This window comes from Saccostrea echinata, unplaced genomic scaffold, assembly GCF_033153115.1.
Source record: "Saccostrea echinata isolate AGI-Se365-2 ecotype Australia unplaced genomic scaffold, CSIRO_AGI_Sech_v1 ptg000083l, whole genome shotgun sequence".
Classification (NCBI taxonomy): Eukaryota; Metazoa; Mollusca; class Bivalvia; order Ostreida; family Ostreidae; genus Saccostrea; species Saccostrea echinata.
In genome coordinates, this window is record NW_026889832.1 from 1,380,123 (window position 1) to 1,394,219 (window position 14,097).

At 32.0% G+C, this 14,097-nt stretch overlaps 1 protein-coding gene and 1 long non-coding RNA gene across 2 annotated transcripts; both read right to left on the minus strand.

Moving 5' to 3' along the window:
- Positions 1 to 1,435: 1,435 nt before the first annotated feature.
- LOC133176857 (uncharacterized) lies at positions 1,436 to 13,003 on the minus strand. The gene is made up of 4 exons (XM_061311919.1): positions 12,917 to 13,003; positions 12,291 to 12,540; positions 6,557 to 6,670; positions 1,436 to 1,632 (listed from the first exon to the last, which is right to left on the minus strand). Exons 1-4 carry the CDS (start codon positions 12,974 to 12,976, stop codon positions 1,436 to 1,438), a joined length of 621 nt encoding a protein of 206 aa, XP_061167903.1. The 5' UTR covers positions 12,977 to 13,003.
- Positions 8,556 to 9,235, minus strand: LOC133176849 (uncharacterized). The gene is made up of 3 exons (XR_009719566.1): positions 9,198 to 9,235; positions 8,822 to 8,892; positions 8,556 to 8,626 (listed from the first exon to the last, which is right to left on the minus strand). It is a non-coding gene; the product is annotated as an uncharacterized LOC133176849 (long non-coding RNA).
- Positions 13,004 to 14,097: the final 1,094 nt, after the last annotated feature.

Genomic DNA, 14,097 nt, shown 5'->3' on the forward strand with positions numbered 1-14,097 from the left:
ATGCAACATATATTGTCAATAAAAGAATCAGAGATACAACTATCACAGCAATACCACAACATGGTACTGAATCTTCACTGCCTGACCTAAAAATATTGAAATCATATTAACATTTTTAAAAAAAATCATTTTTATATGCTAATACAGACTCTTAACACAATGAATGATTTATAGATTCATTGACTTATAAAGATATAAATCATTGTGTAAAATGTAAAAAACAGACTCTTGGAAATTTTCCCAGAAACTTCACATTAAAAAAAACTCCATGCATGTTCATGTTAAGTGGGTTCTTATGATGTAAATTCATTTTCAACTTATCTTGGGGTTAAGCTTTTACTTTTACTTTACATTACCTCACTATTATATAAATAGTGCACGTTTTTGAGGGTAACAGTTGAAATTGACACCCCAAGGAAAACCATTGTCAACCGACGCGTCAGCAGAGGTTGACAATGGTTTTCCGAGGGGTGTCAATTTCAACTGTTACCCTCAAAAACGTGCACTATTTATTTTATTATACTGAATGTCTTATTGATTTCGGATGTCATAAAAAAAATTCGGAGATCGTCGTTAAGTTCACGCTTAGAAAGCTTTCAAACTCCCTGCTTCTATTTTTCTCAATAAGAAAGCTTCGGAAAAGATTTATCAACCTCTCTATTGTTTGTTTGCTACTCAAAAAGTCCTTTATCATCTAAAGTTTACACTCGCAAGGATGTTTCGTCTGTCGTTTGTTGTTTTCAAGTAAGCTACATGGGACGCAAGCTTTTATTGACGTCATTTATTCGGCTTCTTTCAAACGCACAACCGACGTTTTGAGAATTCTATGGTGAACCGTACGCGCATGATTTGAACGCATGTGATATTTTCGTAATGTTACCCGTTGTCAAGTGTGTTTCTAACGCTGAGGGTAATATTACGGATTGTTAAATGCTTCTAAACCAATCAGATTTTAGTATTTAACATGAAAGTATAATAAATGTATTTGCTATATTTGACAAAGTATTTGTCTCAGTATGATAATATAATTCATTTTGGTTAATGCAATATGTACATGTATTTTGGGATCAGTAAATTATATCTCACTGCACAATATAATTCTGTGTGCAGTCTGCATGGTAAAATAGGCATCCAAACTTAACAGTACTGTAAATACTTAGACAGAGAAAACCTTATCATTTTCTTCTAAAAAAAAACTTCCATCACAAAATATAGTCCCTTACTTAATGCTTCTTGTATTGAATTTGTAGATATTAAATTGAATGTAGATTATTTGGCACTGTAGAATCCATATTTATTTTCAGCTAAAATATGATGCAGAATTTTAGATATATAGTTCCAGACAAACATCTGCTCAAAAGCACAGAACTGAAATATCAGAAGCATGGTATCAAGATATGCATCTTATTGAAATGTTTGTGGATCATTTAAATAACTACACTCTTGTAATCATTATAAACCTCTCTGTTATGTTGTCTGAAGTGGAAGAGTCTCCCGATGAGGTTGTCAATGGAATCCCCTCTGTTGATTCTTTACCAATAAAGTGTTGTCCTGTTGTTGACAGAAGCGAATGCCTAGTCGTTAATGGTTGACTTGTTGTTGGTCTCTGAACTAAATTATAGCAGCCCTGGTCTACAATCAGAAAATTCATTATATTAATGTTATTTTACAAATAATGCAGTCATTCAGTTTTCCAAATGAAGATATAAAACTGAGACAAAGTATTGGACAAATGTTAACTATAAAATACATGGCTATTAATCAAAATTTTATAATTTTGATAAGGGCTAAGTACTCTATGTCATTGTGCTTACAGTTTGACAGCTACATTTGGATGTTAAACTGACAATTATATTCTTGAAGATTATGAGAAAAGTAATGTATTATCAATATATGCCAAATTAAGCCCCATTCTTGGGCCTAAACCATGGGCTATGAATTTTACATTTGTGGTGAGAGTTTTAAAAGTGTAAATTATTGCCAATCTAATTCAAATCAGACTTCTTAGATCCCCACAGTATGCACTTGGTGCAGAAAAAGGAAGTCCTACTTTAATTATTATGAAAAAATTGTGCTTTTTACATGAATGCTTGTAACAGATTTTATATCACATATGATTAAAATAATTCAAAAAGTAACTAGAAATATGTCCATAGGACATGAATGCCCCGCCGAGGGTATATTAGTAATGCAACATTTTAACACAAATTGAGAAAAGTGAGGTCAAGGTCAAAGGAAAGGTCTAGGTGAAAAAATATTGATGCAGTTGAATAGCTTACATCAGTATGTATCAGCATATGAAGTTTGACACTAATTTAAGAAAAGTGAGGTCAAGGTCAAAGGAAAGGTCAAGGTCAAAAAATGTTGATGCAGTTGAAAAGGTTACATCAGTATGTATTAGCATATGAAGTTTGATAAAAATATTGTGAATGGTTTCTTTAAAACTGAGCTAAACACTAATTTAAGAAAAGTGAGGTCAAGGTCAAAAGAAAGGTCAAGGTCAAAAAATATTGATGCAGTTGAATAGTTCTCATCAGTATGTATCAGCATATGAAGTTTGACACTGATTTAAGAAAAGTGAGGTCAAGGTCAAAGGAAAGGTCAAGGTCAAAAAATGTTGATGCAGTTGAATAGCTCTCATCAGTATGTATCAGCATATGAAGTTTGATAACACTATCTTGAATGGTATCTTTAAAACTGAGCTAAAACTTATTTCAGAAAAGTGAGGTCAAGGTCAAAGGAAAGGTCAAGGTAAAAAAATTGATGCAGTTGAATAGCTCTCATCATTATGTATCAGCATATGAAGTTTGTAAAAAATATCTTGAATGCTTTCATTAAAACTGAGCTAAACACTAATTTAAGAAAAGTGAGGTCAAGGTCAAAAGAAAGGTCAAGGTCAAAAAACGTTGATGCAGTTGAATAGCTTACATCAGTATGTATCAACAAATGAAGTTTGATTACATTATCTTGAATGGTATCTTTAAAACTGAGCTAAACACTAAGTTAAGAAAAGTGAGGTCAAGGTCAAAAGAAAGGTCAAGGTCAAAAAATGTTGATGCAGTTGAATAGCTTACATCAGTATGCATCAACATATGAAGTTTGATTACACTACCTTGAATGGTATCTTTATAACTGAGCTAAACACTAATTTAAGAAAAGTGAGGTCAAGGTCAAAGGAAAGGTCAAGGTCAAAAAATGTTGATGCAGTTGCATAGCTCTCATCAATATCTATCAGCATATGAAGTTTGATAAAAATATCTTGAATGGTATCTTTGAAACTGAGCTTTGAACAGAGCTAAACGCAAAGTGTGACAGAAGGACAGACGGAAGGACGGAAGGACAGAAGGACGGAAGACGGACATGATAAACACTATATGCCCGGCCATATTCATGGCGGGGCATAAAAATGATGCAAATTAAACTAAGACAAATTAAATATCAACATATTTTACTAAATGCACATCAAATTTACATTTGTATGCATTTCCAAATTATTTTAATTGATATAATTTTTTTAAGGATGTTGTGTACATTTATCATGTTAATTAGTTTACTTTTCATGGTATTGATTTTTGTTTCCATTTTATATGGTAATCTCCTAATTTAGGTGAAATTGTTGCAATGAAATCCATGAATATTTTTGCTTTGAAGTCACACATGCAGAGCAGTATTAAGCGATTGAAATTAGCCATGTGTGCAAATTTTGCTTTCAGTGTTAGCCCAATTGGACTAGCCCCCCTCCCCTTCCCCTCCTAGTCCTTTGAAAAGTGTGAAAAATTAAATGACAGTTTTATTTCAGTCCTTAGATTTTTTAAAAATCTTTGCTGTTTCTTAACTTTAAATAGTGGCAGCTAGTCTCTGCAACTTTTTTTCTTGAACCCTTCCCTTGTTCAAATTCTTCAGCAATTCAACATAGTGATCTGACAGGAACAATGAACTATAAATACCAAACAAAGCATGGACAGAAAGACATCAACTGGGATATGAAAATCATACGAAAATCATTGATTAAGTTGTATAATACTATTATCAAGATAATATTCAAGACAAAAATCTCACTAACATTTATAACAATACTGATAAAAATAGGCATTTATCAATGAAAATTCCACTAATCTGATTGGCTAATCGGGCTAGTTTCGACTAACATTGTACTAGCCTGACCAAATTTTTACTATAGTGTTCCAGCGCATCAGGCTAGTGCTTTTGGCGCACACTGAATTAGCAAGTAAATGCCAGTTAATTTGAAAAAATATCAGTGAAATTACTGAACACTTAAAATCTTAGAAAGTGGTGATTTGAAAACTATTAAGATCAGTTTTGTATCTTTTTTGGTATTTTGATTATACAAAATTTGTCATTTTTATACAGAATGAATCACACAAATGCTTCTGTCAAACAACCAATTCAAATAACTTTTTGTTTTCTTTTATATTCATTCAGAAATTCAGCATCAAACAAATAATGTTTTACAAATCATGGTTATAAACTATGTTTAATTCAAGAAAATGTAGTGAGTCTGATGGTAACAATAATTCTTCCAAGCTCCAATCGAGCTGTCTGCAGTTCAGGTAGACACTGATCTGTTGGTTTTTCTGATGTATACTATAGTCTAATTTCCACTGCACACTTGAGATGGTGATGTACATGAGATAGCAATTGATTAATAAAAGCATGGAAAAAGCACCGATTCATTCATTAAATTTTAACTGTAGATTTTCATCTTAGCTTGACTTGTGGATTTCATTTCCATAGGCTGAAATAAGCCTGTGGGAGAAAACGTTAATTCTAATCCTTAAATTTGTCTATACATTTTTATCAGTTAATCATGTTAATATAATTATGTTGCTTTGTTTTTTTTCTCCTTTCAAAAATAGCATATCTAATTATATCTGACCACTGACATTTGGAAGGACACTTAAAACTGTTATGCAAAATTTAAATTCAAATTAGCTTTGCTTAGCATTCACACAGAAGAACGTAATGCAAAGTAGTTTGATGCAAAGTGAATTAATTGGAGTTAATTATTAATTAATTTTAGGGATGTCAACGAATAGTCGACTATTTGACTATCAGTCGAATGGACCGACGATCGAATAATGAAACGACATTCGAATATTATTATCATTAAATAAATTCAACAAAAGAGTGATATAAGGAGATGGCATTCTCATCTTAAAATTGAGAAACTGCCTTTCCTCAGAGACAGTCGAAAATTTTCCTCAACAAAAACGATTGACTTTCCATGTACTCGTACTTATAGAAAGTACAGTAACTGTAAGTGCTTTACTACCGCGGGAATTATATGTCAGATACTGCTTCTGTTATTTTTGTAATAAATTACCCATCAAATTACTGGACTTTGTTTGGAAAACTATTAATTGGGCTTGATCTTATACCTTGTACCAGTTATATTTTGTTATTTTAGGATTGCTCAAATCCAAGGAACACCATAGCCGTGACAAGTTTTGACACTTCTATAATTATTAAAACAATCCGCTTACACTTTAAGGACATTTTGATAGCCGGGGCAATCAATTGAATAAGCTAGTATCTAACTGTTTAAAAATATCACGAGCACCTGATTTTTATTTATTTCATAATAAGCTAAAAAAAATTGTTTTTAAAAATATCGGCTGGCAATTTTTAAATAATGCTTACTAAAACATAAATTGACTGTTTAGACCGATCTATGAATTCGATTGATGGGGAAATTATACAGTTTGGAGAATTAGGTGTCTAAGTTTATTTCATATAATCATACTATCCACACGTTACGTTGCATTAATTTTGAGGTTACCTTTTCAATAGATTTATGTAAAAGGGTTTTTAAGTTACAAATACGTCATGTACCCGTGAAGTTTAAAATAAAATTTTATTTTCAGAAAATGTTCCGAATATTCGACTATCGTTCGAATAATGCAACTGAATAATCGACTAAGGAAAATAAATATTTTGACATCCCTAATTAATTTACATTAAATGTTTTTTGGAAGACAGTTCATATTTAATTTTTAACAACTTAAATGATCCTCTCCCAGTGTGAACAGGACATATCTGCTATAAGTCGATCAATAAGTAAACAAAATTAATGTACACTCAATACCCGACTAACTTGTACTCACATTATGGAGCTTTACAAAAGCTGCATTTGTGTACCTGTAACATGTCCTTTAGAAAAGAAAAGGACCCAAAGCCAAGAATTTCAAAATTCTGTATGGAAAAAAGGTTGAGCATACTCATTTATATATCGGATGTCTGTTTTTTTTCGCGTGTTGCAAATTTTGCGAAAAAAGGCTAGATTTTTACAGTTTTTATTTTGCACAAGTTATTTTTTGCGATTTAAAAAAAATAATTAAAAAACGTTTACGTTTTTATGGCACACAATAACCGATATAATTTCTGCGTGTTTTACTTTTTGCAAGTTAAAAATGATCGCAAAAAAAACGGATAAAAACGGATATACAGTAAGCTTGCAAACAGTTTGCCTGCTAGACATGTACTAGACACCAAAGAGGAAAGAAAAAAATATTGGGGTGGTGTGTAACAAACTTACATTTGTATGCCTCAGTGGATGGATATATAACAGGACAGGGCCTAGGAAACATTTTACAGTCCACCCTACTCTCCTGGATCAGATTTCCTAGAATGCTGTACTCTGTACATCTCCCTAAAATCAAGATACATGAATACATGGTATGTATAATATAATTTGTCTAATATGAATATTGTGTATTCTGAAATCTTACATTTATAAAATACATTGATTTCTCCAATTAACTGCATCAGATAAAGAGTTAAAATCTACCAGTAATTTAAAATACCTGTATAAAATAATGTGAACTAACATGATATCCTTTTCAACAGTGTGTTAAGTTCTCAACGCAGTACAGTTAAGGCAACATTTTCTATAAAAAGACACTGAAAACAAGACACTTGAAGTTTAACCTTCTTATTTTCTAGCATACGACTCTACTGAAAATATATTTGTGTCTTCTTGAAGAGTGTGTCCTTCGCTTTTAATTATAATATTTTTTGTCATCATGTGACCCTTAGTAGTCACGTGGGCTCCTATTTTAGCTCAAGATATAAAATATCAAATTTAACCGAAAAGTTCAAGGGCAAGGCAAAGAAATATTACACTGCACAAGGTTTCAATGTGTCCCCAAGTATCTATCCTATCTCAAAAATAATGCTCATTCAGTTAGATCTCTGGTATTATTTAGTTATTCAGTAAAAACAGACCGCTATTGAAAAAATAGGGTACTTTCCGCATTTCATGTGAAATAATAAATTACTTAGCGAATTACAGAGAAATGAGCATCACTTTTCAAAAAGTATGCAGTAAAATAAACAATTTGATACAAAAAACTACCTCTTCATATGTCGCCTTGCCCTTGAACTTTTTAGTTTAAAATCGAAGTCTTGAAACATTCATTCTAAATATAGTTTTCAAATGCATTAGTGACCCGCCACGGGAGGTAACTCTTTGGTATTTGTAGAGTTTGTTTACCTCGCGAATTTGAACATGTAACTTCTACAGACTATGCTAGGCTTTATTTTACTTATTCAAAACGGTATGCATATAAAAGATCTTGACTTTAATTACTTTCCTTTGTATGTCTTCGTCCTTTTCATCCACCAGACAAGACCTTGTTGAATACCTTCCGCATTTTCTCGATGATCTAGGCCTTTATCATGTACGTATACATGTATAACAATCAAGTTTATCGGCACTGCCACAAAGTACATCATACAAGTAATATTGAAAAAATGTCCATTACTAAATTTCAATCATTTCAGATAAACGTGTAGATCTCCCCTCCCTCATATGATGAGAAACCATTCATCCCCCCCCCCCCCCACAGACATAATAAAAAATAAATATCTACAACAGAATGAAGTTTCACATATGGGTTTTCCTCAGTGGCTCTCCAAAATCCTCTTTTGTTTAAGAGTTCCTGTTGGCTTAAAAATTATTCAGATATAAAAACCAGGTGAGGGTTATTTACACCTGTTAATATTATTAGTTCTATCCTCCTTTCTGCATATCTAACCCCTTATATTTTGCTTCTTAGCTCCCTTGATAAAAGGACAATGATATATACTTGGGCATTGTTAACTTGTAAACATCATGATCTAGTTTTTATTTATTAGGATATAACCATTGCATCTCATTTAGAGCGGGTGCTTTCATTTTGTTTTTTAAAAGGAGGGGGGGTCTTATCTGTGATAAACTTGTGTATAAAAGGTTAGGGATTGATATTTTCTCTTTAAAAAATGAAAGCACCCGAGCTAAATGATATAAAAATGTAATCAGAAAATAGATACTTCTTTGATACAAGTGATCATGATAAATATATAATTATGCCAATATTAGACTTTATTTGATTCAATGTATCAAAAACACCATGTTCATGCAAGTCTGGATTTTCACACCTTTACAGCCTTAAAAGCTGACATTCATATCACTGTTGCCATTGAAAGATAACATTTAAAGTATTATTCATCTAGTAAATTTATTTAATAACTACAGCTTCTCCCATACAAAGCCAGGCTGTGAGGGTAATTCTGAGTAGGTGCATAGTTTTTCCATCAAGACATGTACTCTGGGATAAAATCCATTCTAAAAATAAAATGAAATATTATTAAGTGTGCTGGTGATTAAAACAGTAAAACTTGAAACAATGTAATGAGTAAAATCTAATGAAATCACAAAAAATTTATCAAATATCTGTAACTCTGCTGTTTTTATTTATTAAAATAATCTTTAAAATAATAGTGCCATGAATATGTGTATTGTTGATATCATTAAGCATACCTTTTTACTTGGTCCATACACTTGCTGCCTGTGTCAACACTGGAATGGTTCAAATTCTTTGTGAACAGCTACTGTAACATAAAATATACCAAAAATGTAATGAGTCAAATACATATTAGTTAAAATAAATGGCACTGCAATGTGCAAAACAAACCATGTAATGTAACATTTTCTAAAATTCATGAAATCTTTTGTTACAAAACTTCTCTGGGAATTTTAAAACTCTGCCATTTGCAATTTAACAATTTAAGCTTGGAAAATAAGTGATTAAAGGAAACAAATTCATAAATGAAATTCTTGCATCTGTTCAAAATTGAAAAACTATTATATTGGCATACAATAAAATTATTATGAAATATGTTAATAGTGAACATACCATGTTTAGAAATTGTTGCATATGTTTTCTGTAGATAACCCTGGATTATAAGCATGCAGCACCTGACAGCTACAATGATGAAAGAATTGTACATCATGTATTCAGACCAGAAAAATAAAATAACATGATATTCAATTTTAAATTTAGAAATATCATTCTACAGATTTAGAATTTCATAATACAGATGCTAAGAATTATTTTAAAGTATGAAACACTAGCTGGTGAAAATTTAAACTTTAAATCCTATTTTTGATTTACAGGACTGGGGTATAAAATGCATATATGCATGTATATTACATGTACATACACAATACAGTTTCACTTTACAGAAATATACACTTTATGGATGTGCTAAATTATCATTTGATATCCTGCTTTCCTTTTCAAATTACATATTTAGATGATTGTATGTCAACATAATTATATGTCTAGTGAATCTTTTATCAATGATTGAAATTGAACAATAATTAATTTTAATAAATTTAACAGCAAACTTTTGCATGCCTGCAGATCTCCATGATACATGCATTCTCTCAAAAATTAGTTGAACGACAAGGAATTGCATATTCAGTGCAAATTAAACTGGTGGTGTGCAACTTCATATCATGTTTGTGTGTGTTGTGTGTGTAAGGGGAAGGGGGGGGGGGGGGGGTAGACACAGCTCCTGGGCACTACCAATATATCTTGCTACATGTATACATATTATACATACACACTCGATTATTTCATATTGATGTTAACAATAGTATGTCAAAATCTTGATACCTATGCGTACATAATCTTGATACTTATGCGTACAAATATGAAAATCCCTGCAGCTGCCCAGGGTAGAGAGGTGGGGTGCAATAGCCTCAGTAGTCCATGATTTCTCTAAATATCTGCATCATCTGATAAACAGACCATAAATCTGTTACTTTATTACTGTTCTCTTTAGAAGATTTAACTGTTTGCTGTATTTTTCACCGCAAATCTCAGCTGCTGTCTCCACGTCCTTTATGTAAACAACATTCCGTGTCACTGAGTGCAAGCGCTTGGCTGAAGCCGAGTGCAGCCAAACGACACAATAAAAAGCGAATTATTTCGACAACATGATGTTCTAAACAAGAGAAAATCACTACGTATAATTTATTTAGAGACAAGAATACGGACATTTGTTCCAAATTCTTGCAATTGTCGTTAAATAGGTATTTTGAGCTCTAATTCCTTATATAGATATATCAGGGCGGAGCGACTGTCATGACGTCAAACCTCATTATGACCTCATTACCATAAAAGTTTCATGGGTAGCCTTAACTGTACTGCGAAAGGGTTTTCTATTAGTCAAGATATTCAGTCATATACACATAGCTGACTCTTTATAGTCACATAAAATGTAAAATGCTTCGAGGACAAAGGAGGCAGAATAAAACTATAGAAGGTTACAGGGACATTAACTTTCATATCAAATTCCCCCTTGGACAAGTGAAGACAAACTTTGGATTGCCCAAAGGTAAAAGTGAAATTTAGAAAGAGAATTTATTACTTTGATTTCTGTAACCCAAGAAAGAGGAATGGAATGATAAAAGTTGATTAACATTTGCTAATGTATTAATACATGTTATTTGTTTCAAGAAATGGTTTTAGACCATGTCATTTCTGCTAGGATTCTTTGCTTTACATGTACTTTCAATTTTTTAATTGCTAAAAAATTTACTTGTAGTTTATTTAGCAGAATTATGACTGGAAAGCAACCCTGTATAAAGCATTTATGGATTATTAATATAATATAATTAAAGAATATAAGTTTCTATCAGAACTAGAACTGTCCAAAAGGGACAAATACCCCCCGCTGGGTTTTTCAGAGAAGGTACCAAATCACTAATGTTTTCTTAGACTAGATGTGAGAGGTGTTCACAATTTGCTTAAACATTTAGAGTGAAAATTTAATTACTCATTATATTTTTTTAATGAATGAAACTAAGGTGCAGCCTAATAAAACATCAATGCTAGTAATTACAGTATTTTTTAATTACATTGAAAAAATAGTGTGCAACTATCTGTCATCTTTGTGAGACATGACACTCTGCAAATTGATTGTTGAAAAAAAAATATCATAATTAATTATACAAAATCAAATTGATCTTAATACCTTTATATATCAAACTCATTTTAAAAATAAAAGGCTGGTTCCAGTAACTATGTATTTTGACAGACATAAATTACAATTAAGAGACTTAGACAACAGAGATCTTTATTTCTTTCTGCCCAATTCCCAGGAGATAAAGATAAGACTTGCTTGATCAGAGATGCCCTAACAGCTTCCCACACTGAACTCATTAATTAATCTTTAACTGGATGCATGTCCACTCATTACTCCAAAGGTACAAATGGATTTACACTATCTGCTGTGTCATGTAAAAACTGTTTTTAATACTTTGTGATTTTTTTTCTAGTTCTTATGAGTAGTTTTAAGCTGTAGTTCACATTTTTGTACAGATGTTCTAGATTCTATGTCTCAAACCTTAGACATGAATCTGAAATGACTAAGTCAATAAAAATGAAAAAAAAAAAAACACCTGTAAAATGCAGAAAAATTATCAAATAATGTTGAAAATACCAGGTGGACATCTTCATATAGTAAATAATAAGTGTACAAATTTTCATACAAATCTATGCAATAGTCTCTGGGAACAGATCCGGACAAACCACATAATAAAAATGAAAAAAACACCTGTAAAATGCAAAAAAAATTATCCAATCATGATGAAAATACCAGGTGCACACCTTCATATGGCGAAGAATAAGTGTACAAATTTTCAGACAAATCCTTGCAACAGTTTCCAAGAAATGGTCTGGACAAAATCTCGTCTACAGACAGACGGACAGACAGACAGACGGACAAGCTGATTCCAATATACCCCCCCTAAACTTCGTTTGCGGGGGGTATAATTATTTACTTGTCTGATCGGACAAGTCCATTGCTACTAAGTTCCCTTGCCCTAGCAGAGATTTACTTGGCCCGAGCAATTAGACATTCACCATTTAATTTAATGTCTACCTCTGAGGTTGGAAGAATAAGCTGGTGCTTACAATGAAATATTTTGCAGTACAAACCTAGAAGGATTCTCCTTCCATAAGCACACACTTCAAGAGTTTCATTGAGAAAGAAGTTCAATACACAATGATATACAAATCTGTCCGGCTCTGGACACAGTCCAGCAAGGGATGAACATTTTTTTCTTTTGGCTGCCTCCACCCACTCAGTTTTATTCTCTGGACATTTGTTGACTCTGGCCACAGTCCTTCTAGAGGTTTCACAGGAGTCAGCAGCATTCACACAAGATTGATCAGAAGAATATTTAAACTAGATAATTAAAAGAAGATAATGTAGATTTCCAAACTTTTGCAACACTTATTTTCAAGAGATGGTTAATTGGCATTTATAAGCCTGGGCTAGACAACACTTTCACTTATTTTGGCGATTGTTGTAAAAATATTTCAGTAATAAATATATATATAAGAATAAAATCTAGAAACTCTATATTTTTAAGACTGTTTTTTTATCATTTTCTTAAAAAATTACAATTAGTTTTAGTCATATAATAAAAATTTAATTTCATCATTTTCAAAATGATGGATTTCAGTCTCCCCCTGACTGAATATGATCAATAAAAGCTATAAATATCATATAAATTATCATTCCAAGTTGTAATTGTATGTATTATGTCTTGAAGTCTTACCAAAATTGCTGCTTCAAAAAAAATCAGAGTTCTGAGCAACTTCAAATTCAGCATCTTCATTGTGTGATTCTTTTTTACTTCCAATTCATGCCTGAAATTATATTAAACACATACATATATTGCATTTTTTTTTATCAGCCATTCAAGTTATTTAATATTTAAATATCTAAAGAGTCCAAATTTTAAGTATCAGACTAACCAGAAACTCTATATTACATGCAATACAATTTTTTAACCTCTGGATGTATGGGGTTATTTTAATGAATATGTAGGAGTGATCAAATATCAGTGGCGGATTTAAGGGGGGGGGGGGGGGGCAACCAGGTGCGCGCCCCCCTAAAACTGTCAAAGTTAGCTTAAATCATGGTTTCGTCAAGAAAATGAAAAAAATGTCTACTTGGTAGACCTCATTTTTACCCTACAAAATCTCTAGAATCCAGGAGCTTCCGGGGGCTTCGCCCCCTGGACCCCCACCAGGGCTTCGCCCTGGACCCACTGGGGGCCAGACCCCCTGCCTACTTTCTGCGCCCCCCCCCTAACTTCAATTCTTGGATCCGCACCTGAATATATATATATATATATATATATATATATATATATATATATATATATATATATATATATATATATATATATATGTATATACATATATATATAAATTTCTCGTTCAAGTGTAATGCAGTTGAACTTCGGTATCCATAACACCAATATCTCAAATCCATGGATATGTTGAAGTGACTTTTGAAATCGCAACTACTTTTTCGTTTAGTATTTTACCCTTAATATCTCTAATCCTCTGAAATCAAACTGAAAATATGCGCTTTTTATGCATGCATATATTTATTGGCATTCATATAATTTTTCATTCTTAATTCATTATTTTAATTTGCATTGTTGTACGTTACCGCAGTTCTTATAAATCATACAGAAAATCTCAATTCTTGGTATCAATATCCGTTTTCGGTTTTTGCATTTAAAACACAGGACTTGATTTACAGCTTTTGGGCAAGTGAAAATGCTATTACAACATATCAGATGTAATTTTGTTGAAATTTTTATGCATTTGGGAATTGGATTCAAGCTAGAAAATGTGTCTGAAAAAATTAAAGAAATCCTGTGCACCGATAATAAAGAAATCAATAATAATAAAAAAAAACCGAAATCCTGGACAGTCGGGCGTC

Bases quoted from the DNA above. Each gene is read 5' to 3' on its own strand.
- LOC133176857 (XM_061311919.1), bottom strand. From the start codon at position 12,976: ATGAAGATGCTGAATTTGAAGTTGCTCAGAACTCTGATTTTTTTTGAA. The intron at 12,541-12,916 runs GTAAGACTTCAA...TTAATTATCTAG, and splicing joins TTTTTGAAGCAGCAATTTTG to TTTAAATATTCTTCTGATCA. The intron at 1,633-6,556 runs GTAAGTTTGTTA...TTCTGATTGTAG, and splicing joins ATCCACTGAGGCATACAAAT to ACCAGGGCTGCTATAATTTA.